The sequence below is a fragment of the Chionomys nivalis genome, chromosome 12, assembly GCF_950005125.1.
Source record: "Chionomys nivalis chromosome 12, mChiNiv1.1, whole genome shotgun sequence".
Classification (NCBI taxonomy): domain Eukaryota; kingdom Metazoa; phylum Chordata; class Mammalia; order Rodentia; family Cricetidae; genus Chionomys; species Chionomys nivalis.
Window position 1 is genome coordinate 60,517,845 of NC_080097.1, and position 26,500 is coordinate 60,544,344.

The window sequence follows — 26,500 nt, forward strand, 5'->3', positions numbered from 1 at the left end:
ATCCATGGATTCAGTCTCATCAGATGTCCCCCCCCCCCAGGGTACTTGCCTTTACTTGATTTCCCATCCTGCTCTGCTTTCTTGCTTTACCAATGTTTGGGGACCTGGGAGATGCTCATTGGGTGCTTGGAACCAAGGCTGATGACCTGAGTTGGAACCTCTTGGAACCCACATGGTAGAAAGGGAGAACTGACTCCCGCAAGTTGTCCTCTGACCTCCACACCAGCTGTGTATCACACTCTCACACAATAAACAAAAACTAATTTGTGCATATGTGTGTGTGTGCTGTGTGCGCATGGGTTTAGGTCAGAGGGCAACTTGCAGGACTTAGTGTGTGTGGGCTCCTAAGCCATAGTGCGCTTGTGGAAGTGGGTCAGAGGACAGCTGGGGAGTCCCTCCTTCACTGTCTGGGTGCTGGGGTTATTAGGTGCCTTTACCTGCTGAGCCATCTCTCCACGCCATCCCTCTCTCTAACTGAAAAAAAAAATCCACTTTGGGGAGTGGAAGGGTGTAGCTCAGTTGGAGAATGTGTGCTTATTTAGCATGAGCAAGGCTATGAGAAAGAAAAAAAGCAAAACAATAAAAGTAGTAGTTTAGGCCGGGCGGTGGTGGCGCACGCCTTTAATCCCAGCACTCGGGAGGCAGAGGCAGGCGGATCTCTGTGAGTTCGAGACCAGCCTGGTCTACAAGAGCTAGTTCCAGGACAGGCTCCAAAACCACAGAGAAACCCTGTCTCGAAAAACAAAAACAAAACAAACAAACAAACAAACAAACAAAAAGTAGTAGTTTAGTCCACAGAATCTGTTTGTTCAGTGTGTGTGAGCCCATGTACTGGTGAAGGGTGTAAACATGCAGGTGGACATACATGCAAAGCCAGAGATCGGCCTCAGCAGCCATCCCTTGGGAGCTGGCCACCCCGCTTTTCTCACTAGTATCTCATAGATCAGGTTCCTAGGGCTGACTTAGCGATCTGCCACCTCCACCTCCACAAGGCTGCGGTTCTGTGTACAAAGCCATGCCCAGCCTTGTGTGGGGATGCCAAGGATGGAACTCAGGTCATCTGGCTTAAGCAGCAAGCTCTGTATGATCTATTTCCCCAGCCCCACTCCACAAAGTTTAAATAAGAAACTGTCAATAAGCAAGCACTGCAGATAGATCTTAACAAGAAGAGGCGGTCACCACTCGCTGTGAGGCACCCGGACAGCTCCTGTCACAGAGGAAATAATGGAGGGCGGAAAAGGAAGCTAGACCTAGGGACACATCAGAGGTAAGGACAGGAAAGTAACCTGGATGTAGCAAAGATGGAGAGAGACACTGGCGGGCAGAGCTGGACCAAGGGTTTCAGGGTAGAGAGGGGGTAAGAAGACTGAGAACCGCAGCAGAGAGTGGACGCTAATGCACTGTGAAACGTGTTCCCCTGGAGACAGATACATTGTAGCCACACATAATGACATGCCTCTGTGTGTGCCGCCCCGCACTGTCACAGTCGCTTATGCTCTGCGAGAAGCCGTGTCAACATTGCTCCTGCCAAGTGGAAAGGTTTGTAGTTTGTAGTCCCTTTTCTTGCTCTTCTATGGCGGCTGTCCTGGAACTTGCTCTGTAGACCAGGCTGGCCTAGAACTCGGAGAACCACCTGCCTCTGTCTCCCTAGTGCTGGGATGAAGGCTGTGTACCACCACTGCCAGGCTAGTTGTTGTTTTTGAAGCACGGACTCATTGCATAACCCTGACTGTCCTGGAACTCCCCAGTAGGCCAGCCTGACCTTGGACTCACAGAAATCCACCTGCCTCTGCAGCCTGAGTGCTAGAATTTAAGTCATGTGTTATTTTGCTTGGCCCGTTTTGATATTTTTTTTTGGATATTTTTGAACAGTTTATTGGGATGCTCAAATGTCTTTTCTCCTAATGCCTCAGTATCTCGTGGCCAAACATAGCACACACATAACTAAGCCCTTTTTTTGTTGTCTTTTTTTTAATCTTTTAATGCTTTTATTTTTAAATTTACTTTTATTTTATGTGCATTGGTGTTTTTCCAGTATGTAAGTCTGTGTGGTGTTGGGTTCCCTAGAACTGAAGTTACAGACAGCTGCGAGCTGCCATGTATGTGCTGGGAATTGAACCTGGATCCTCTCTGGAAGAGCAGTCAGTGCTCTTAACCTATGAGCTATCTCTCCAGTCCCCATATTTTTACTTTTTATGTCTGTGATTGTTTTGCCTGCAAGTACATCCGTGTACCATGTACACAAATGCTAGAAGGTGTTGGATGGTCTGGAACTGGAGTTACAGGTGATTGTAATCTGCAATGCGAGTGCTGGGTATCAGACCTGGGTCCTCTGGAAGAGCAGGCTGTGCTTTTAACCAATGAGTCATCTCTCCAGTCTTCCCTTCCTCTCAAGACAGAATCTTCTGCCATAGCCAAGTAGCCAGGCTGATTTAGAATTCAATATGTCGCCGGGCGGTGGTGGCGCACGCCTTTAATCCCAGCACTTGGGAGGCAGAGGTAGGCGGATCTCTGTGAGTTCGAGACCAGCCTGGTCTACAAGAGCTAGTTCCAGGACAGGCTCCAAAGCCACAGAGAAACCCTGTCTCGAAAAACCAAAAAAAAAAAAAAAAAAAAAAAAGAATTCAATATGTCTTCCAGATTGGCCTCGAACAGGTGACAGTAAACCTGTCATTCTCCCAAGTGCTGGGATTACAAGATTGAGCCACCATACCTAGCTTCCCATTTTCTTATATAAACTCATACGTGAGGGGTTCAAGTGAGGTGGGGAAGACAGGAAGTCCCAGGAAGACTGAGAAAGGCCATGGGTTCAGATACTAAAGAAAATAAATAGGTATAAGCAGGACTTGACGTTATCCTTGGGGACTAATATGGAGGGGGTACCTGGTGTGGTGGCTCAAACCTTAATCCTAGCTTTGGGGGCGGGGCAGAGGTAGGTGGATCTCTGAGTTCAAGGCCAGCCTCGTCTACCGAGCTAGTTCTGGGACAGCCAAGGATCCACAGTGAAACCTTTTCTCAAAACAAAACAACAACCAAAAGAATTTAGTGCCCGGTGCGGGACATCGCTTGCTCAGTTCGTGAAGGCCGCCAAACCTGCGTCAAACCTGCAGACTTGGCTTTTATCCTCTAGACCCACTAGGTGGAAAGGAGAGAATCGACTCCTGCAATTGTCTCCTTACAGTCACACAGGCGCTGCGGCACGCGAGCGCCCCCACAATAAATATCCGTGTTTTACGTTTTGCGTGTGCGTGTATGTGTGTGGTGCGAGCGTTTTAGAACAAGAAGGTGCAGTGAGACCAGTTTATGGGCTACTTAAAATCCAGGTTTAAGCAAGGATCTACATGCAGGAAGACATTTCGTTTTCTTCAGACTATGGTGTTAGCCCAGTAGGGGACCGAATCTAGCTGGGGCTGTACAAAAAACAAGCCCCAAAGTGTAAAGCCCGGTGTAAGGCTACTTTGCCTTTCACTTAGACAGCGTTACACTCATCAGTGATCAAGTAGAGGCGGGCTGCTAGACAACATGTGTGACCCAGAGACATTGCCCTGGGAAACCAAGGGTTGAGGCCCAGGCCCCCAACTCTGACGCTCAATCCCAGTCTAGAAGGTCACAGGTAAGGAGCTACTTCGCTGACTTTGGCAAAGTGAGAAGGCGCTCAGTCACAGGGCTGTTCTTCTGGGTCTGGTTTTACAGGGAAAAAGCGAGACACGAAAGGTGAAGGGTGAGATAGGGGAGGGCACTCCGCAGCTCGGCCAGGTCCGCGAGCCCGCGGCCCTCGGGGGCCCCCCGGGCGGACGCCTCGGGCGCGGCGCGTGTGCTTGCGGGCGGGGCGGCCGGCGGCCAATCCGGGCGGGCGTCCGGGAAGGGGCGGGGCTTGCGAGCTCCGGCTCCGCGAGTCCTCCTCTTTTGCACACACACGAATACAAAGAGCCATACGACCTTCGGGTATCCTTTTTCCATTTTTTTTCTCCTTCATCTTGCGTGTGTTTTCAGATTTTTTTTTTTTTTAAATAGAGATCTGTGGCAGTGCTTGGGTGAGGAAACTGTTGCTAAGGGGAATTTGCTCTTTTCCCCATTTCTTTTTCTGTCTCTCTTTCTCTTTCTTTTTCCTGGTAAAGGTTTAAAAATATACCAAGTTGAGAAGCAGGATGGTCGTGTGCAACCGTTTCCAGACAAATTTACAGAGAATTTTTTTTTCTTTTTGCTATCACATTTTAAGGACTGGTAAATTTTGTGCTTGAAGGATTTTAAATTTTAGTCGCTTGGGGAAGTATAGATTTGTTTTTAATTGGGCTAAAGGGATAATGTAAATTTTTACCACAGGCAACAGAGAGATTTGAGGCGCCCTCACAAAGCCGTTCGGCATGCGTTTTACACACACTCCCTCAGAACCAAAACCAATTGGCGAGGATGTGGCAAGTGTGCAAAACCAATAGATTTAATATACTGGGATATTATAATCGGAACACTTTTCCCAGGAGAGAAGGGAAAGCCCTCTGACGGTGTGTCTCGCACACTGAATTTCATGAGGACGTGTGTGTGTGTGTGTGTGTGTGTGTGTGCACGTACTTAAAGCAAACCACTTCATAAAGATTATTTTTGTGTATATGTAAAGTATGTGTATATGTGCCATATCAGATTTTATTTTTCAAGTGTTTTCCTTTGGTTTTATGTGTGTAAAACAAACCCTACGATGTATTTTTTTTCCTCTTGTGTTTCCAAATATGATCAAAACAGGATTTCATATGCCAAGTAAAGCTTAGAGGAAATCCTGCTCTTGACTGACTTAAGAACTTCCATCCTATTGGAATTTACCTTATTTTCTGCTCCTTTTTTGCTCAGATTAGTGAATAATTAAATAATTGCCCCAAAGCATGCAGTCAGTCTGCCTGGCAGATGATGGTAGGGAAGTTATTCGGTTATTCGAGCCCCCCTGCAATGGCTTGTAAGTGCTTTTGCCTTCTGTTTCTCGTTCTTAAATGTACAGCTGTGTATATTTTGGCCTCTGCCAGTAGTTTTGGAGAGAGATGTTCAACGAGGAATTTTCTGGCTTTTTAACAAAGTGGACTTTTATTGGTTGGGATTTGTTTGAAAAAATCCAGAGGTAGGAAAGTGGGGGTGGGAATTGTCTAGTTCAGTTACTGTTTGGGGCCGAGGGGCAAGAGGAGGCAAACAAAACATAGGAGGGATAAAAAATGCAACGCAATTTTGTTCTGTAAATGCGAAGCTTCCCCCATATCTCACAAGTTTCGGAAAAGAGTGCGTTAAAGTCCTCTTTCCCTGGGGCAGAGCATCCCCTTTCTAGGCAGCTGTGTGGTGTGACGGTCTAATCGGGAGTTTTACAGGATATACCTCTGTTCAGTCTGTATTTGAAGATTGTGTGAAAACATTAGTGTATGCAGAGAGATCAGGGAACGTCACAGATGTAACCGGGAGAGTCAAGTCCAAGTTCTCACTACAGACCTCTTAGCTAAGTGTTGTATGCAGAGTCTTTAAAAACACCTAAACAACATCTGCGTAAAACTGCTACCGGGTCTTAAATTCATAAGGAAAATGGCTCTGCTTGGATTCTATAGACTTTCTATTTATACTAAGTGCATTTTCATTTTTATTTCCCAACAAGACCTTCCACAAGTTTAGACTTGCATTTTTTTGAAATGTAAAAGATTCTATGGACCTTAATGATCACAGCAACGATGATAATTTTTATGCTACTCTTTTAAAGTCTCAGGCACCACGGCAGGCTGTCACCTACCACGTAGTTCCTTAAGAGTAATTGCCAGGCAGCTTAGGCATTCGGATCTTGCAGCCTAGGCTCATCGCCTAGGAATCCCTCCCTCCCGTGGATTGGCTTGTTTGGTATGACACTTTTACCAAAGCAAAGCAAATCTATAGATTTTGCTGAGAATCTAACAGTAAAAGATGCAAAGTGAACTAAGGAGGAAGGAAATGCTACTTTGCAACTATTATCTGAGAGCTCTGTAACTAAGGCAGGCAGGAACCCAAAATCAGCCCGGCCAAATGTATGAAAACGTTCTGCGGCCTCCGTACTTCGGTCCGGTCGTGTACACGCAACTGTAGAGCAGAAAAGCGAGTAAACAGCCAAAATGGCGCCTGGCGTCCTTGAAAAAGCCTCCCGGTCGTGTCCCTCCCTGAGAAGGCCCCTCCCTTCCCGGGTAGTTGAGTGACAGGGAACTGACGCCAATAGCGTCCCTGGTCCTGCACCCCTTTGGTTCAGTGGCCTATCAGCGCGAGCCGGAGGGCGAGCGGGGCGGTGCCCCCACTCGTGTGCGCGTGCCGGCGGGTACACGGACGCCTTCTCGCGCGCCTGCGGCACACGGGTGGAGCGGTCCTGGAAGCGTGGAGCTGGGTTCCGGGTGGGCTGGGCTGTCCTTGAGGTCCACTCGTGAGTCCCCGAGGGCGGGCAGACCCCGGCCAGGAGCTGCGCTGCCTCCCTGGGAATGCTTTGCAGCCCCTGCGCCCGTCTGGGTCACCTTTGACTGAACACCACCATTAACTGAAGGCGCTGTGTGCACGAGATAAAAGCCCTGGGAGTTAGTTTTACATTTTTCCGTTTCTCCACAAATACAGTAAAGTCCTCAATATCAGGTATATTCTAGGGAAACGGAAATCTTAATCTTACCTCGCTGCACTATAGCCTGTTAATTTTTTTTTTAAAGACTGCCATATTGACTTGAAAATTCTTGTGACAAATAGAGCATAGTGTTTGTAACTCTAGCTCTCTAGATGCTAGTGCAGGATTGCCATGGTTTTGAAGCCAGCCTGGTCTGCGTAGTTCCAGGCCAGTAAAAGCTGGAGAGTTGACTCAGCTGCTGTATAGGACTCTGGTTCAGTTCCCAGCACCCACATGGTGGCTCATAGGCATCTGTAACTCCAGTCCCACGGGAACCAATGCCCACTCTGACTTACTTGGGCACCAGGCATGTCTGTGGTGCACTTATATGAACATAGGCAAACACTTATTTAAAAAAAATTTAAGCCGGGCGGTGGTGGCGCACGCCTTTAATCCCAGCACTTGGGAGGCAGAGGCAGGCGGATCTCTGTGAGTTCGAGGCCAGCCTGGTCTACAAGAGCTAGTTCCAGGACAGGCTCCAAAACTACAGAGAAACCCTGTCTCGAAAAACCAAAAAAAAAAAAAAAAAAAAAAATTTAAGGAAAAAGGAATTACATGCTGAATTCTGTCACAAAAGAATGAAGGGTAAAGGCACCCCCCCCCCCCCACACACACACACGGGCGCGCGCTCACACACACAAATTCCTCTCTCAGGAGAGAAAAGGAAGAGAGTGCAGTTTTCAGATTACCCGGAAGGAAGGCTTTAGTGTAGGAGCCGAGGCTCTGCCCAGCCTCTCTGTTTTGTGCCTGGTAATGAAGTCTTAGATATCTTGTAGATCTTTAGACCCTTTTGTTTGCTTGTTTTTCCAAGACAAGGTTTCTTTGTGTACTCCTGGCTTTCCTGAAACTACCTCTGTACACCAGGCTGGCCCTCTGCTTCCAGAGTGTAGGGATTAAAGGTTTGTGCCATCACCACCCGGCCTAGACTGGTCACTCTTAAATTATAGAGAAAGTGTATTTTATGGTAACTGCTCATTTGCGGTTGTTGTGTGGTAACTCGTTTCTCATAGGAACAGGTTTTAAGAAGACCATTTTGTTCCTCGAAATGGAGGCAGCAGGGCTGACCAGCTGAGGAGGAGCTTTAAGTGATGAATTCCTTTTTATTTCCAAGAGTGAAGGTTATGATAGGAATTGCCTATCACATTTAAGAAAGTTCATTTCTATCCTGACCCTGAATGAGTCAAAGGCACATTGTAAGACCATATGTCCGAAGAATACCAAATCACACCCAGCTAGTGATTAAATAGTGAGAAACCTTTTATTTTTCATAGTTTGGAGGTAAACTCAATCATGTAGAAAATTCAGACTCGGAATGAGAAGAAAGCAAGCAGAGGAACTGCCAAAATATGATATATTTAGTCTGAACAAAAATGCGTGTGGTTTGGGAGGAAAGGGTGGTCCAGATGATGGACGGCCTCTCCCTGAACTGTTGTACGTAGAGGTGAAGTTTTCATTTTTTGTGGGTTTTTTGGCTTTGGTGTTGGTGGTTATTGTTGCTGCTGTCTTTAGTATACGTGTGTTTTTGTTTTGTTTTTTTGTTTTAGACAGGGTCTCTCTGTGTAGCCCTGGCTGTCCCGGAACTCGCTCTGCAGACCAGGCTGGCCTCAAACTCATAGAGATCCACCTGCCTCTGCCTCCTGAGTGGTCACTTTTACTCTGGACTGTTCTGGACTGCGGCTGTTCTGCTCAGACTTGCTCCACGTTCAAGGCTGGTCATACCATGGCTGTTCTGTCTTCGCCTCCCTAGTGGTGAAACTACAGGACTCTCCAAGCCCAACTCAATTCCTTTTTTCCCAATCCCAGTTTTCTCATCTCTGCCTGTTTTATTTGTATAGAGATTATAACAGGGCCTGAAGAGATGGCCCAGAGGTTAAGAGCACTGTAGTCTTCTAGAAGACCTAAGTTCACATCCCACACCCATATCAGGCAGTTCACAACTAACTGCAGCTTCAGCTCATGCTCCCACTGTCCTCTCCTGCCTCCCAAGGAAGGCTACCAGCCTCAATACACACATGTACACACAAATAAATAATTTTAAAAGTTTAAAAAAGATTGCTCATATAAAAATACCTACAGAGATCTATGAATACTGACAAATAGCAGCTTGGTAATATTATAGTTATTGTTCCTACCACTGACATCAACCCTAACTCTAATTTGCTTGTTCTGGGGGTTGTTCTTGAGACAGAGTTTCAATATATATCCTTAGTTGTCCTGGAACTAGCTACATAGCCGAGGCTGGCCTTGAACTCACGGAGACCCACCTACCTCTACCTCCTGAATACTGACTGGGATCGAGGACATCTTTTCACCATGCCCAAGATGAATTTGTTTGAACTCCTATTGATTCTTTGTGGGTTTCACATCATGCACTCGGAGCTCACTTATCTCTGTCCCCTCGAACCTGCCCTCCCCGACCCCAAAATCAAAACCAAGTTTAAAAGAAAAACTAAAAACAAAACCAAAGAAACAAAAACAAACAAAAAGGGGGGCTGGAGAGATGGCTCAGTGGTTAAGAGCACTGCTTGCTCTTCCAAAGGTCCTGAGTTCAATTCCCAGCAACCACATGGTGGCTCACAACCCATCTGTAATGAGATCTGGCGCCCTCTTCTGGCCTGCAGCATACATGCAGAATACTGTTTGCATAATAAATAAATAAATCTTTAAAAAAAAAAAAAACAAAAAGGAGGAGACTCTTGTCGTGAAAGCTTAGTGTGGCCCGTGGAGACACAGTTCACCCTTTAGCACCAGGGCGCCATACTGCTAGTAGAGGAGTCAGAGGAATCGGAGAGGAAAGGAGGAAACAGGTCTTCATTTTCTTCCGTGGTCTTTTCTTCTTTCCAGGTGTCCTCCCTTTTCTGTCACCTGGGTTGTAGTGGGGGATGAGGGAGGTGGGAGGGGGTGGGTGTGGTTGGAGAGGTCCTTGCTTGGGTGCAAGAATGCCTCGAATTCTCTGAACCTGTACTCATCAGAGTCTTTGCTCTGCTTCTCTTTCAGTGAAGACTGGTTGGGAAGCACGAGCCCCGCCATCAGAAGGCTGAGGAGGAGCAACCATGGACTTTGAGTGTCTTCATCCACTAGCTTCCACAGATCCCAGAGTCTGGAGCCTCAGCCCTGCTGACTACCTTCCATGAGAAGGGAAAGTGAATCTCGAGGCCATTGCTTACCTGGTGAAGGCCAGATCTCTGGAACGCTTGTGAGGCTGTCCGGCAGTGTGCACCCGGTTATCTGGAACGCTTGTGAGGCCATCCGGCAGTGTGCACCCGGTTATCTGGAACGCTTGTGAGGCCGTCTGGTGGTGTACCCGGTTATCTGGAACGCTTGTGAGACTGTCCGGCGGTGTACCCGGTTATCCGGAACCCTGGTAAAGCTGTCCAGCCAAGTGCACCCAGTTAGTAACCTGCATCCGTCAGCTATGTCCTTCAGCGCCACCATTCTCTTCACCCCACCCAGTGGCAATGAAGCCAGATGCTGCTGCTGTGCCTGTAAGAGTGAGACTAGCCAGGGCAGCTCGGGTTCTCAGGGTGGGAATCCTCCTGCCAGCACCCCTATCACAGTGACAGGACATGGCCTGGCGGTTCAGAGCACTGAACAGCTCCTGCATATTATCTACCAGCGGGTGGACAAGGCAGTGGGTCTGGCTGAGGCGGCCCTGGGTCTTGCTCGCTCCAACAACGAGTTGTTAAAACAGCTCCAGGAAGAAGTGGGTGAGCTACGGCAGGGGAAAGTGTGCACCGCCGATGAAGATGGGGAGAGCCGGGCCCGCAGCCCACCACCCGAGGAGCCTGGATTGCTCAAGGGGAGTCCGGGGGAAGCCTGCAAGACACTCTCTGCCATGGAGGAGGAGTGTGACAGCGTGGGCAGTGGTGTGCAGGTGGTGATCGAGGAGCTGCGGCAGCTGGGGGCTGCCTCCACCGTGGGGCAGGGGCCTTTGGGCTTCTTCACAGCCCCCCAGAGAGATCTGCGGCTCCCGGGATGTGCTCTGGCTGCGGTAGAGGGAGCCCCTCTGCTCAACCCCGTAAGTACCCCTTCACCCCTGTGTGGTTGATCTGCCAGTGGGGATAATGAATCGTATGCCCTCCTCTCTTTGACTCTTTAGCCCATTCTTTCACCTGTATCCGTGATAAGACAGAAGAGCGCCCACCAAGTTCCCTCACTTTCAGGAATATCATAGCCTGAACTCTTGTTTCCACCCTGAGCCTTTTGGCAGGAGGCCGTTTTTTTGGTGCAGGAAGTGACGTGGTGCTTCCCACCTTCTCAAGAGCTCCATCACGGCATCTTTTCCACAGCAGTCTCGGCTGCTCCACCAGCTCCGCCTTTCCTGGCGAGAATGCCTGCCATGCACAGACGGCTTGTTCATGTTTTATCAAGGCCTTCATTTTGCCAAGAAGGGCTTCAGAAGAGAGATGAAGTGCGAAGAGGAAGAGGGGCAAGGGTGGAGCGCGCTGCGGGGTGGGGGAATAAGGATACTAAAGGCAGGTAAAGGGAAGAAGTGGAACTGTGGGGTTTGAAGAAGGAGAAAAAAGTAAGGAAGGAGCATAAAAGAAAGGTAGATCTAAGCCTAGCAGTGGTGGCGCACACCTTTAATCCCAGCACTCTGGAGGCAGAGGCAAGTAGATCTCTGTGAGTTGTAGGCCACCCTGGTCTACAATGCGAGTCCCAGGACAGCCAGGAAAATCCTGTCTTGAAAAACAAAATAAATAAAATAAAAGTAAAGCAAAATAAAAATAGAAAAAAGAAAGGTAGATCTATGTGGGAAGAGGAGGTACTGTTTATTTGATGATGCTGCTGCTGACAGTGACCGACAGGATCTCACTCTCTAGCTCAAGCTGGCCTAGAACTCACTGTAGTCCCTGCTCTTCTCAGATTTGGAACAATGCCTCCCAAGTGCTGGCATGACAGGTGGAAGCCAGCATGCTTGCTTCCAAGAGAATTTTATCTGGGGAAAGACAGAGCAAAAGGTAGGCAGAATACTGAGGTGGTGGCACACACCTTTAATTGCTTCTCAAGACTCAGTTTTTTAATTTTTAATTACACATGTATGGGGGCAGTGTGGACGTGAGTGCAGGCACAGGGGGAGGCCAGGAGAGGGCGGCAGATCTCCCGGAGCTAGAGTCACAGAACGTTAACTAGCCCCTCAGTGTGGGTGTTGAGAGCAAACCCAGGTCCTAACCACTGAGCCATCTCTCTAGCCCCCTCTAATCCCTTACTTTTTTGTTTGTTTGTTGTTTTTATTTTTTGAGACAGAGTTTCTCTGTGTGCTCCCAGCTGTCCTAGTTCTGTAGACCAGACTGGCCTTGAAACTCAGATATCCACCTGCCTCTGCCTCCTCCTAAGTGCTGGGATCAAAGGTGTGTGCCACCACCACCACCACCTCCACCACCACCGGCTTAATCGCTTGCTTTTAATACCAGCATCCAGGAGGCAGAGGCAGATGAATTTCTGTGAACTGAAGACCATCAGGATGTACATGGTGAGTCAGGTCAACCAGGACCATGGGACCCTGCCTCAAAAAACAAACAAACAGAAACAGAAGGAACAGAGGACCCGTAGGGACATGGAGGTGGGGTGTGGCAATGACAGGATGGTCGTCATGAGTCCATGGCCAGCCTGGGCCATGGTGAGTTCCAGTCCTGCCTAACTAAATGTAGAGATACTGTTCCCCCCGAAAAGAAAAATAAAACAAAATAACAATTAGCTGAGGGGAGTCTGGAATGATGGCTCAGTGGTTACGAACGCTTTTCCACTGCTTCTCCAAAGGACCTGAGTTTTCAGTTCCCAGCTTCCTTATCAGGTGGCTCATAAGAGTCAGCTCCAAGGGGATCCAATGCCTCTGGCCTCCTGAGACCTGCGCTTACATGTTCATATCCACACACATACACATAATTAAAAATAGTAAAAATATGTCTTTTAAGAAGGTTGGGGCAGCCGGGCGGTGGTGGCGCACGCCTTTAATCCCAGCACTTGGGAGGCAGAGGCAGGTGGATCTTTGAGAGTTCGAGGCCAGCTTGGGCTACAAGAGTCTACAAGAGCTAGTATTAGGGCAGGCTTCAAAGATACAGAGAAACCCTGTCTCAAAAAATAATAATAAGAAGAAGAAGGTTGGGGCAGAGAGTAGAGGAGGATGGAAATTGAGCATATTCTGGGCAAAAAAAGACAGAAATACACAGCACTGTTTCAGTTTTTCAGTGCTCAGGGGCCATCTGAAGAAGGAAAGCCTGACTACATAGAAGAACTGCAGAAAGACACTCAGGGAAGTGGAGGAGACCGAAGGATGGCAGAGATCACAGAGATAGGGAATTACAGATGCACTACAGTCAACAGCTGGAGGGGAGTCTTCAGCTCTCCCTACTCCCTGTCTGCCCTCTCTCTTCCCTTTTGGCCCCAACACAGTAACAATACCCAGTAAAGAGTAAAGATCCAAACACACAGGGAGAACGAGAGGGTGGGAAGTCCCAGCCCATCTGCTGACTCTGAGGAACGAGCATCCAGACCTCTCCCCTAGACACTAGCCTATCATAGCAATTGGCTGTCGCTCTTCTAAAGGCTTCGCTTTGTAGTCCTGGTCACTGTTCCTCACTCTGCCTGCCTGGCCTGGGCCTGAGACAGGAAACAGGAGGACACCCAGGCCAGGCAGTGCTCTGCACTGGGGATGCTTTCAGGCAGGGAAGGCTTCCAAGCTGACAGGATGGAATTAGCTTTTAGATTTCACAGTAGGGAGAGCAGCTCACGGGTCTGTAAATCTCAGCTGCCTCCTCCGCGTCTTTCTGTACGTGTGTGGTTCCCCCACTCTCACTGTTTTGTTTTCTTGGCTGCAAAAATCCCTGCTCCTCTCCTTCTCCCCGTCTGCTCCCGCCCCCCTTTTCCTTGCCCTCTGTGTCCTTCAGCCCACAGGCTTCAGCAGGATGTTAAGGCTGAGACTGTGGGGTGTGGCCTGGTCCAGACCAGCCCCTCCGTGGAGCTAGAGGGTAGGGGAGGTGTCTGTTGTGTGTGTGACATCCCCTCTAGGGGTTCTTCACTTTGGGGTTCCCTGCTTTGCTCTCATCTTTTCTCTCATTCCCCCTTTTTATTGTAGTTACTGTTCAGTTTTCTTGTTCCTGTCCCCCTCCCCGTACTTTCAGACAGAGCGCTTAGCTAGATAAATTTCTTTTGTTGTTTGTTTTGTTTTCTGATGGCCCTGGCTCTCCTGGAATTGCTCTGTAGCCCAGACTGGCCCTGTACTACTCAGAGATCCACCTGCCTCTGCAGCCTGAGTGCTGGGATTAAGGTAAAGGCATGCGCCACCAATTGCCCCCCAAGATACATTTTTTTTAATAATTTTTTAACGATTTATTTAACTTCATTTTATGTGCATTGATGTGAAGGATTAATGTGAAAGAATCAGATCTTGTGGAACTGCATTTTCAGACAGTTGTGAGCTGCCATGTGGGTGCTGGGAATTGAACCCGGGTCCTCTGGAAGAGCAGTCAGTGCTCTTAACCGCTGAGCCATCTCTCCAGCTCCCCAAGATACATTTCTTATACTCAAGAATATGCCAAGCCGGGCAGTGGTGGCACACGCCTTTAATCCCAGCACTCGGGAGGCAGAGGCAGGCGGATCTCTGTGAGTTCGAGACAAGCCTGGTCTACAAGAGCTAGTTCCAGGACAGGCTCCAAAGCCACAGAGAAACCCTGTCTCGAAAAAACCAAAAAAAAAAAAAAAAAAAGAATATGCCATTAGGGGCTGGAGAGATGGCTCAGTGGTTAAGAGCATTGACTGCTCTTCCAGAGGTCCTGAGTTCAATTCCCAGCAACCACATGGTGGCTCACTGCCATCTATAATGAGATCTAATACCCTCTTCTGGTGTGTAAACAAACATGCAGACAGGACACTGTATACATAATAAACAAATCTTTAAAAAAAAAAAGAATATGCCATAAGTAACTGTTCACAGAGAAGGTCAAAGCATGCCTTGTTCACGGAAGCTGTTTTGTGATAACAACCCAACAGTACAGGGCCTGTTCACATGAGAACAATCAGCCCAGGGCTGGAGAAATGATTCAGGAGCCAAGAGCACTGGCTGCCCTTCCAGAGAACCCAGGTTCAAGTCCTTAGCACCCACATGGCGATTCACAGCTGTCTGTAACTCCAGTTCCAGGAATCCAACATCCTCTTCTGGCCTCCACACGCACTGGATGTATGTGGTGCACAGACATACACGCAGGCAAAACGCCCAACATGGGGAAAGGAATGATTTGCCGACTTGCCTGGTGTTCTCATAGACTCCAGGGAAATAAGCCGTCGACATGACAGACAGCTGACCTGGCCTCCTCCTCTGCTTTGTGCACTACTCTTGGCCGAGAATGGTGGTTAAGCAGGTCCCCCTCTGCCTGGCTGTTAATAGACTGTTCTTCTTGTTCTTAGATGGCGGACGATTATGTAGCCTCTGAGGGTGCTATACAACGAGTGTTGGTCCCTGCTTATGCCAAACAACTTTCACCAGCCACACAGCTGGCTATCCAGAGGGCATCCTCAGAGACAGGACCAGAAAATGGAGCCAAGCTCCCAGGAACCCGTCCCGAGGACATGCTCGGTTCAGCATCACTGGACAACGCCCTGGAAGAGTCGGGCCTGGGCAGCACTGGGGAACTGAGCCGTTCTATGGGATTTATCGGCTCCCCATGCAGGATCCGTGGGACTGGGCAGAAAAATTCCAGGCGTAAGCGTGATCTGGTGCTCTCCGTAAGTGAGCTCAGTTTCAATCATTTTTTCTTGAATTTGAAAGAGTGGGTTGACTTTAAGCCTCCAAATAGAATGAATAGTGTCCTAAATCCTACTGGAATGGGGAGGATTAAAAGAGACATTATTCCATAACCTTGAGCATGGGCAGAGCCTTTTCCATTGCCTCGTCTTTTAGGCTTGTCTAGATAGAATGGTGTCTCCCCTTTAAAGAGAAGAGAATTATCTCTCTAGTATTCTCGTAGTCCTGATGGGAAGATCTTAAAGGATTGAGCAGACTGACCACTAAAGGGTCACATTTTAGCCAGTGTGCAGGGTAAGTGATGAGGGACATCTTCTCTGGGAAAGCTAGCTTGTCCTGAAGCAGTGTCAAGCCCCACAGAGGCACTGAGCCACCAAACTTAGTGCCGTCTGCCCAGCCACAAAGCTCTTGGAGGAAGAAGGGACTTGCTAGGAAGACTACCTGCCATCTTGTTGGAGAGGCTGAGAGGCCCATGAAGAACTAACTGGTGGGGGAGTGGTTCTCAGTTCGAAGGAGCTGCCCTCCAGGGACAGGTATAACCAGTAGCCACTTTTTAGACTGTTATCGCCGGTCGGTAGGCAGAGGGAGAATGCTTATATCCAATGGGTAGACACCAGGTACTCTATGGCATGTTCCACAATGTACCTTTCAGCTCAACATGCCAATAGTGTAGAGGCTGGGAGACCTCTTCTGCGTCTTGGATCAACTGTGAGTGCAAGAGCTTTGTGGGGCTTGGGGGCTTTGTTTTGTTTGTTTGAAACAGGATCTTGTGACACTCAGAGTTGCCTCAAAGTCACTACACACCGCTGAGACTGGCCTTGAACTCACAAGTGTTGGAATTATAAACATATACACCACTCTATTCACCACACTCTGAGTTTATTTACTTATTTATTTAGTAGCAGTTAGAGTTTGTTAAATATTAATCAATTAATAAGAGGTAGGAGCTCATTACATTAGCCCTAGTTGACCTGTAACTTGCTCTGTACACCAGGCTGGCCTCAAACTCAGAGATCCGCCTGCCTCTGCCTCCCTAGTGCTGGAATTAAAGGTGTGCGCCACTGCCACCTGTCAAAACTGGATCTTAATATAGATTCTTAATGTTTTTCAATTGTATCTGTATGTATGTGAGTGTATACCACATGTGTGCAGGAATCGTCAGAGGCCGGAAGGTGGTATATTCCCTGGAGCCAGAGGTATATGCTGTTGTGAGTATAGGGACTGAACCTGGGTCCTCTGGAAGAGCGGCAAGGGATTTTAACTACTGAGCCTATCTCCAGCCCTTCTTAATGCATTCAAAAAAGGAAAGAGCCGGGGCGGTGGTGGTGCACGCCTTTAATCCCAGCACTTGGGAGGCAGAGGCAGGCGGATCTCTGTGAGTTCGAGACCAGCCTGGTCTACAAGAGCTAGTTCCAGGACAGGCTCCAAAGCTACAGAGAAATCCTGTCTCAAAAAACAAACAAACAAACAAAAAGATTTATTTGTATGTGCTGCAAGGGACCCTGTGGACCCCAGGGACCAGACCAGTATCCTTGACTCTTTGGAATGGTGCGGATGCCAGCCACCCTAGGGGAAGACTATTTTTAGCTCACTCAGGAGACAGATGAGCCAGCAGCCTTTACAGTCCTAACACCTACTGTTTCTACTGTCTAGAGTACTTTCCCTTTGTACTTCAAGCCTGGTTGGATTTTTTTTATCACCTGATCTCTTCCAACCTCCTTGTCTTAAAAGACAGGTAACTCCTCTTCTTTCTTTGAGAAGTCACATGTCTCACTTTCTATGAAATTGTTCACCTATTCCTTTGTGACTGCTTACATTTGGACTTCAGTATTTGTTTCTTTAAAAATATTTATTAGCCGGGCGATGGTGGCGCACGCCTTTAATCCCAGCACTCGGGAGGCAGAGGCAGGCGGATCTCTGTGAGTTCGAGACCAGCCTGGTCTACAGAGCTAGTTCCAGGACAGGCTCCAAAGCTACAGAGAAACCCTGCCTCGAAAAAAATAAAAACCAAAAAAAATAAATAAATAAAAATAAAAATATTTATTTATTTATTTATTTATTTATTTATTATGTATACAATATTCTGTCTTTGTGTATGTCTGCAGGCCAGAAGAAGGCACCAGACCTCATTACAGATGGTTGTGAGCCACCATGTGGTTGCTTGGGAATTGAACTCAGGACCTCTGGAAGAGCAGGCAGTGCTCTTAACCACTGAGCCATCTCTCCAGCATTGGACATCAGTTTTTGTTTTTTGGTGTTTTTTTTTTGGGGGGGGGTTGGTTGTTTTTTGTTTTTTTGTTTTTTTTGCTTTTTCGAGACAGGGTTTCTCTGTGGTTTTGGAGCCTGTCCTGGAACTGGCTCTTGTAGACCAGGCTGGTCTCGAACTCATAGAGATCCGACTGCCTCTGCCTCCCCAGTGCTGGGATTAAAGGCGTGCACCACCACCGCCCGGCTGGACTTCAGTTTTTTAAAGATTTCTTTCTTTTATTTTTTCCTTTGATTTTTCAAGACAGAGTCTATCTGTGAAACAGTCCTAGCTTTTCTGGAACTCGCTTTGTAGACCAGGCTGGCCTCTCAGAGATCCGACTGCCTCTGCCTCCCAAGTGCTGGGATTAAAGGTGTGCTCTACCACCACCTGGCAAGATTTATTTGTTTTTATGTGGTAAAGTATTTTGCCTTCATATATGTATGTGCACCGTATGTGAGCCTGGTGCCCACAAAAAAACAAAAGAAAGAGCCGGATCCCCAGGTCTGGACTTGTGGGTGCTGGGGAATCCAGGTCCTCAGCTAGTGTTTCGATTCTCTCACAGAGATCCGCCTGCCTCTGCCTCCCGAGTGCTGGGATTAAGGGCGTGCGCCACCACCGCCCGGCCCCCACCCCCCCTTTTTTTTGCTTTTTCGAGATGGTTTTCCTGTGTAACAGTCCTAGCTGTTCTGGAACTAGCTCTTGTAGACCAGGCTGGCCTTGAACTCACAGGGATTCACCTGCCTCTGCCTCCCGAGTGCTGGGATTAAAGGTGTGCGCCACCACCGCCCGGCGACCCCCACCCCTTTTTTCAAGATTAATTTATTTTTTTTTATTTATTGATTATGTATACAACATTCTGCCTCCATGTATGCCCACACACCAGAGGAGGGCGCCAGATCTCATTACAGATGGTTGTGAGCCACCATGTGGTTGCTGGGAATTGAACTCAGGACCTCTGGAAGACCAGTCAGTGCTCTTAACCACTGAGCCATTTCTCCAACCTCCCATAAAACTAAAAATGTTCATTTGAGGGTCAGGCACGTCTTTAATCCCAGCACTCAGGAGGCAGAGGCAGGTGGATCTCTGTGAGTTTGAGACCGTACATAGTGAATTCCAGGACAGCCAGGGATATATATGTAGAGAGATCCTATCTCAAAAAAGCAAAACAGCCGGGCGGTGGTGGCGCACGCCTTTAATCCCAGCACTCGGGAGGCAGAGGCAGGTGAATCTCTGTGAGTTCGAGACCAGCCTGGTCTACAAGAGCTAGTTCCAGGACAGGCTCCAAAACCACAGAGAAACCCTGTCTCGAAAATAAAAAATAAAAAAAAAAAAAAAAAAAAAAATATGCCATAGGCTCACTGTGGTAGTGCGAGGGAAGCAGAGGCAAGTGGATGTCTATGAGTTTGGGCCTAGCCAAGACTACATAGAGAGTTCCAAGCCAACCAGGGCTACATAATCAGATCCTGCTCTCCCCCAAATGTCCAATTAGAATAACTGGCTCAGGAAGGAGACAGACGGCTGGGAGACAGCTCAGGGTTACGGAGGGTGTGGGTTGGATTCCTAATACCCACATGACTCACAACCATCTATAACAATAGATCCAGGAGATCTTTTCTCTCTTCTGACCTCTGTGGGCTCCTGCATACATGTAATGCACATACGTATACTCAGGCACATACACACAAACATGTGCAATTAAGTCAAGCCATACATTTTTTGAAAGCAAGGGAATAGATGTGTATGAGGAAAACAGCTGCTTGGTGCCATGGAAGGAAGGAACGGAAGTACTGGCTGTGTCCAGGGAAGTGCTGGCCGTGTCCAGGGAAGTGCTGGCTGTGTCCAGGGCGCTTTCCAGTTTCCATTTCTGTTGTTGTCAAGACTCATGTGTGCACTTCCCAGACTTGTAAGAATTTTTAATTGTCTTTCCAGACTGTCCTGAAACTTGCCCTGAGGACCAGGTTGACCTCAAACTCAGATAGTCACCTGCCTCTGCCTTCTGGATACTGAGGTTAGGAGAAATGGCTCGGTGGTTAAGAGCACTAACTGCTCCTCCAATGGTTCTCCCAGAAACCACATGGTGCCTCACAACCATCTGGAATGAGATCTGATGCCCTCTTCTGGCCCACAGGCATACATGCAGACAGAACACTATACATAATAAATAAATCTTGCCGGGCGCTGGTGGCGCACGCCTTTAATCCCAGCAGAGGCAGGCGGATCTCTGTGAGTTTGAGGCCAGCCTGGTCTACAAGAGCTAGTTCCAGGACAGGAACCAAAAAGCTTCGGAGAAACCCTGTCTCGAAAAATCAAAAAATAAATAAATAAATCTTAAAAAAAAAAAAAAGGCATGTGCCAACACACATGACTACTGGGTTTAATAGGTAATTTCAGAATACACTTATATTCAAAGAAACACAGATTATAGGGATGTGGTGGCACATCTATAATCCCAGCATTCAGGTAACAAAGGCACAAAGAGCAGGAGTTTAGGACCACACAGGAAATTTGAAGTCAGCGTGGGGTATGTGACACTTTGGTTAAAAAGAAAAGCTAAAATTATACAGCCTTAGATAGCTCTTTGGTCAAGAAAGGACATATTAAACAATAGTGCTGTGGCCGTTTGAAGGTGTTCGGCTCCCACAATCTCACGGGGAGTGTCACTACTGGGAGGTGTGGCTTTGTTGGAGTGGGTGTGGCCGTGTTGGAGGAAGTGCATCATTGTTGGGCCGGCTTTGAGGTTTCCTAGTTGACTTCCTGTTGCCTTCTGATCAAGATGTCACCAAAATCATGTCTGCCAAGCTCCATGCTATGATGATAATGAACTAAACCTCTGAAACTGTAGGGAGCCACCACAATTCAAAGTCGCCATGATCCTGGTGTCTCTCCACAGCAATAAAAACCTAACCAAGACAAGTGCCTAGAAGCCGGGTGGTGGTGGCATGCCTTTAATCTTATCATTTGGGAGGCAGAGGCAGGCAGATCTCTGTGAGTTCGAGGCCAGCCTGGTCTACAAAGTGAGTTCCAAAACAAACAAACAAATAAACCCAAAAAACAATGGTGCCTAGGAACTAGAAATAGTGTGGTTGGGACAGAGAAGAACCCACATACGGGGACCACAGGAAAGTTTTCCTGTCTACTCCTGACCTGATTCTTTCTCCCTCCCCTAGAAACTGGTCCACAATGTGCATAACCACATCACCAATGACAAGAGATTCAATGGATCTGAAAGGTACGGGCTCTCGAGGACAAACAGCTCACCGGGTGCTGTGCTGAGAGGGAAGTGGGCTTGGGGGTGGCTGCTGGCTTCTGTCAGACCAAGGAGTTCGCAACAAAGCTCATTCAGTCCAGGTGTGTCCGGTTCCTCTGGCTCCTCAAAAGTTGTCTGCCTTATTATTATTATTTTTTTTCCTCCTCTGTGACAGCATTAAGTCCTCTTGGAATATTTCAGTAGTGAAATTCCTTTTGGAAAAGCTGAAGCAGGAACTGATGACCAGTCCCCACAATTACACAGATAAGGAGCTGAAAGGTAGGGGCCCCGCCTTCCCTCTGCGCATGCTCTCTGCTTGCCCCTTCTACTCCCCGGCTCTTTCTGGGAGGGAGGAGGCATGGGAATGGTTGAGATGGTATTAATATAGCACATGGCAGCTAATTATGGTGCCTCACACCTGTGATCCCAGGGTTGGAGACTGAGACAAGGGGACCACTTCAAGTTCAAGGCCAATCTAGGCTATATACAGAGTTCTAGCACAGCTTGAGCTATGAAAAAATGAAGGAAGGAAGGAAGGAAGGAAGGAAGGAAGGAAGGAAGGAAGGAAGGAAGGAAGGAGAAGAAAATAGTGCTTGTGCATTTAAAAACCTTATTGTTAATGTTTTCATCTAGAATTTATTAAGGATTACTTCAAATTGCCTTCTTCCCCTACTCAGTTTGGACTGATAATACTAAAAGGACTAGAGTTCTCTTACACATTGTGCTTCCATAGGGACTGAATGAATATGAGGTCAGGACTCAGGCTATTATTATCATTATTATTATTATTCTTAGACCAGGGTCTCACTCTGTCACCTGCTGTCCTAGAACTGTTTATGTGGACCAGGCTGGCTTTGAACTCACAGAGACCCACCTCCTAAGTACTGGGATTAAAGGTGTGCTGACTTTGTTGTTGTTGTTTAAATTTATATTTCTTTGTTTTATGCTGCATGTGTTTGCACATCTGAGTGTGTGCATGCATATCTCTGTGTGCACGAGCCTGCTGAGGTCAGGAGGCACTGGATGCCCAGGAACCGAAAGGACAGATGGCTGTGACCTGTTGCGTGGATGCTGGGAAATCAAATCCAGTCTTCTGGAGGACAAGCCAGTTCTCTTAACTGCTGAGCCATCTCTCCAGCCCCACTCCTTTAAGAAAACATATTACAGGGGGCTGGAGAGATGGCTCAGCGGTTAAGAGCACTGACTGCTCTTCCAGAGGACCTGGGTTCAATTCCCAGCACCCACATAGCAGCTCACAACTGTCTGAAAATGCAGTTCCATGAGATCTGACACCTTCACACCAATGCACATAAAATAAAGTTAAATAAGTCATTAAAAACAAATTAAAAATAAAAAAAAAAAGAAAACATATTACAGCCGAGTGGTGGTGGCGCACGCCTTTAATCCCAGCACTTGGGAGGCAGAGGCAGGCGGATCTCTGTGAGTTCGAGGCCAGCCTGGTCTACAAGAGCTAGTTCCAGGACAGGAACCAAAAGCTACGGAGAAACCCTGTCTCGAAAAAAAAAAACAAAAAACATATTACAATGCCAGGCAGTGGTGGCACACACCTTTAATCCCCTGGTCTACAGAACGAGTTCCAGGACACCCAGGACAGTTACAGAGAAACCCTGACTTAAAAAACAAAACAAAAAAAAACCAAAGCAAAACAAAATGTATTACATGTATGTATTTCGTCTGTGTATTGTATGTGCATACAAATGCCCGTGTGTAATCATCCTCCATAGTGCGCATGTATAACTCAGAGGACAACTTGTGGGAGCTGATTGGTGCTTCCAGGGATGGCCCAGGGTCATCAGGATGTCCCTGAGTACTATGTCCTGGGAGAGATGGCTTAGTGGTTGAACACTCACTGCTCTTTCAGAGGACATGGGTTCAATTCCCAGCACCCACATGGCAGCTCACAGCAGTCTGTAACTCCAGTTCCAGGGGGATCTGATCCCCTTTCTGGCTTGCGAGGGCGCTGTACACATGTGGTACACAGATACACATGCAGGCAAAAACACCCATACACATAAAATTAAATCTCGAAAATAAACACTATGCTCTGAGTTTTCTGCTTTGCTTCCTCTCTGTCACCTGTCCCTGCGGCAGCTATAGGGATTCGTTGGCAGGAGAGCAGTAGACTTGATGCGCAGAGGCAGTTGGAGTCATCTCTTTGCGGTGAGGGATATTTGGGAGGAGTTAGTTTTGTTTTCTTTTTTTAAAAAAAATATTTATTTATTTATATTTATTATGTATACAATATTCTATCTGTGTGTATGCCTGTAGACCAGAAGAGGGCACCAGACCCCATTACAGATGGTTGTGAGCCACCATGTGGTTGCTGGGAATTGAACTCAGGACCTTTGGAAGAGCAGGCAATGCTCTTAACCTCTGAGCCATCTCTCCAGCCCCAGGAGTTAGTTTTGGAGATGAAGGTGGGCAAAGGGCACTGAATCCAAGGGGATTAAAAGCCCGGCCTGCCAAATGGTGATTCTAACCTTCCACTTGGGAGCAGTGTGGGGGCTAGGACCCCTGCTGCTGCTGCTGCTTCTCCTTTTCCTCCTTCTCCTCTTCCTCCTCCTCCTCTTCTTCAACCTCCTCCTCTTCTTCCTTCCTCCTCCTTCTTTTCTTTTCTTTTCTTTTCTTTTTTTTTTTGGTTTTTTGAGACAGTGTTTCTCTAGCTTTGGAGCCTGTCCTGGAATTCACTTTCCAGACCAGGCTGGCCTTGAACTCACAGAGATCTGCCTGCCTCTGCCTCCCAAGTATTGGAATTAAAGGCATTTGCCATCTCTGCCTGGCTGAAGGTCCTGCTTCTTGTTGTCTCATTCCCCCAGGAGCCTGTGTGGCCTACTTCCTTACTAAAAGGCGAGAGTACCGCAACTCTCTCAACCCTTTCAAAGGCCTAAAGGAAAAAGAGGAGAAGAAACTTCGAAGTCGCCGATACCGGGTAGGTTTCTAGGCCTTCCTTTTGAGATTTAAAACTCTAGCCTAGATACGAATAAACTGTAATGTGAAGAGTATGCCAGAGAAGCTGAGAATACGGTTGACAGACTGGAGGGTAGACAGACAGACAGATGGAGGGTGAGCTAGCACAGAGATCTGACTTGAGGACTGGGTACATTTAGACACAGATTTTACATGTCCCTTCTCCCAACCTAAACTCTTTTTACGAACCCACAGTCTGTTTGTCCTCCTAATCTCTGCTCTGGGTCTTACCGTAGCTTTTTGCCAACCGATCCAGCATCATGAGGCATTTCGGCCCCGAGGACCAACAGCTGTGGAAGGCTGTGACAGAAGAGCTGATGTCCGATGAGGAGGACAGTCTCAGTGAGCCAGGTGTGTGGGTGGCCCGCTCTCCCCGCTTCAGGGCCCAGCGCCTCACAGAGCTCTGCTACCATCTGGATGCCAACTCGAAGCATGGCACCAAAGCCAACCGTGTTTATGGGCCTCCCTCAGACAGACTGCCTTCTGTGGAAGCCCAGCTCCTTCCACCCGAACTTTACAATCCCAACTTCCAAGAAGAGGAAGGAGGCGGAGGCAACGAGAAAGGGCCTGTCTCTCCATCCTTTGAACAGCCTCACAAGACCTCCTGTCCTGATTTGAACTCATTCATTGAAATCAAGGTGGAAAAGGATGAATACAGTCTCTAACAAGGGTGCCTCTGGCTCCTGCCACTCTCCACACACCATTCTGGCTCAGAAAAATGAGGTGCCTCCTGCTTCTCATAGTGTCTACTCGAAGTGGAAGCCAGAGACTCTAGTGAGACAGCAGAATTCATGTGGAAGGCAGGGGAGAGGCCCCGCCCCTCTGCACCAATGGCAAACCCGGAAATGCTTTTTCCTTAAGTATAAACAGTGCCTCAGAGGAGCCTGGGATGGGAAAGGGGAATGGGCCAAAGAAACGCGAGGCCTTGATACATGTCCCGATCTCTGATTTTGTTTGCTCCCCTTTCACCCCCCCCCTCCGCCCCCTTTATTGTACCTACAGCTCAGGAGAAACACTGCGGATCCTGTGCTGACCTGGAAGCAGAACAGACCAGCCAGGGTAATACTGCCCCCTGGTGGGAGGTTTCAGTCATGGGCTTTCTCTTCTGAGCAAGGGAATATGGGTTTACTGCTATTTGGAATTAGGGTCTAGATGTGCTAGTTATTGTTCGAATTTTTTAAATGATAGTTATTATTTGTTGGATTATGTGAGAAAATTTTATTATTCCAATATTACATGTGATAAAATTAAAATTTAAACATTTCTCTTGTTGCTGGGCATAGTGACTTATATTTAGAATCCCAGCATTTAGGAAGCTGAAACTGGAGGACCGCTGTGAGTCCAAGGCCAGCTTGGGCTATAATAGTGAGTTCCTGGCTAGCCTGGGCTTCAGAGTGAAACCCTGTCTCTAAAAAAGAAAAAAAAAAAACAAACAAGCCCAAGCCAAGCAGTGGTACTGCACGCCTCTAATCCAGCATGCAAGAGGCAGAGGCAGGGGGATCTCTGTGAGCTCAAGGTCAGCCTTCTCTACAGAGCTAGTTCCAGCACAGCCAAGGCTACCCAGAGAAACCCTGTCTCAAAAAGCAAAACAAGCAAACTAAAACAAGCCAGGCATGGTGGCACATGCTTTTGTAATGCCAGCACTCAGGAGGCAGAGGCAGGCAGGTCTCTGTGAGTTCCAGGCCAGCCTGGTCTATGCAGTGACAGTGAGACCCTCTCTCAACAAAAACAAGAACAACACAAGGAAACAAGCAAAAAGCCACTCCCATGTCTCACTGACAGCTTCTCTTCCATTCTTGTGATCAAGCACACGCTGTTTTGTAGCTATTTCTCAGTCTTGGCGGCCAAGCTGTATTTTGAGGAAGGTGTACGCACATGCATTACAGATGGATTAAGAAGTAAAATGGCTTTAAACTCATTTTGTCGTGCAGCAAATACTAAAACTGATTGAGATCGTCTATGCTTATAATTCCAGCAAGAGGGAGGCTGAGGCAGGAGGGTCACAAGTTTGAGGACACCCTGTCTCAGGGAAAAACAAAACAAAACCAAACAAAAACCAACCAACCAGAGATGGACCCTGGGGAGATAAAGGGAATGGTATCAGGAGACCAAGGTTTTCCTCAGTTATATAGTCAATTTGAGGCCATCATGGGCTATATGAGACCCTGTCTCCAAAGAGCAAAAGCCACAAGCTGGTTCCTTACTAGGTGTCATATACTGTGTTAGGGCCAAGGACACAAAGTTGCTGGGTTCAGATCATTAGGTTTCATTGTACAGTGAGGAAGCAAGGCAACAGGATAGCAGGTGAAAACCTCTGATAAGGGTGCTCACAGAGGAGGGCGGAGGACGCTAGTGGTGTACAGCTGGGTGGCTAACGTACTTTAGCAGTTGAGGATGGCCTCTCAGACAGTGATGTTTAAAGACCTGAAAGAGGGGAGGCATTAACTAGGACAGGGCAGGGGCAAAGGCCAGGAGAACAAGCTAAACAGATCAGTACAAAAGTCCAGAGCAGGAGTGAGCGCAGGCAATGGTTCCTTCTACTTCAGGTTTGAGGAGGGCACAATGCTGAGCCAAGAGTCTGGAGAGCTTATGCCATCTACAGACAGGAGCTGAGGGAGCAGTGAGAACTCCCTGAGCCTCCTG

At 47.8% G+C, this 26,500-nt stretch overlaps 1 protein-coding gene across 3 annotated transcripts; it reads left to right on the plus strand.

Moving 5' to 3' along the window:
• Window positions 1–3,501: 3,501 nt before the first annotated feature.
• C12H14orf93 (chromosome 12 C14orf93 homolog) lies at window positions 3,502–25,213 on the plus strand. 3 transcript variants are annotated; one of them, XM_057786242.1, is made up of 7 exons: window positions 3,502–3,613; window positions 9,632–10,652; window positions 15,038–15,355; window positions 20,790–20,851; window positions 21,045–21,148; window positions 23,707–23,819; window positions 24,094–25,213. In XM_057786242.1, the coding sequence occupies exons 2-7, from the start codon at window positions 10,050–10,052 to the stop codon at window positions 24,520–24,522; spliced, it is 1,629 nt and encodes a 542-aa protein (XP_057642225.1). In that variant the 5' UTR covers window positions 3,502–3,613; window positions 9,632–10,049; the 3' UTR covers window positions 24,523–25,213. The 3 variants fall into 3 exon arrangements, with proteins under 3 accessions (XP_057642225.1, XP_057642226.1, XP_057642224.1); XM_057786243.1 differs by lacking the exon at window positions 3,502–3,613 and adding an exon at window positions 3,916–3,945; XM_057786241.1 differs by lacking the exon at window positions 3,502–3,613 and adding an exon at window positions 3,931–4,034.
• The last annotated feature ends 1,287 nt before the right edge of the window (window positions 25,214–26,500 follow it).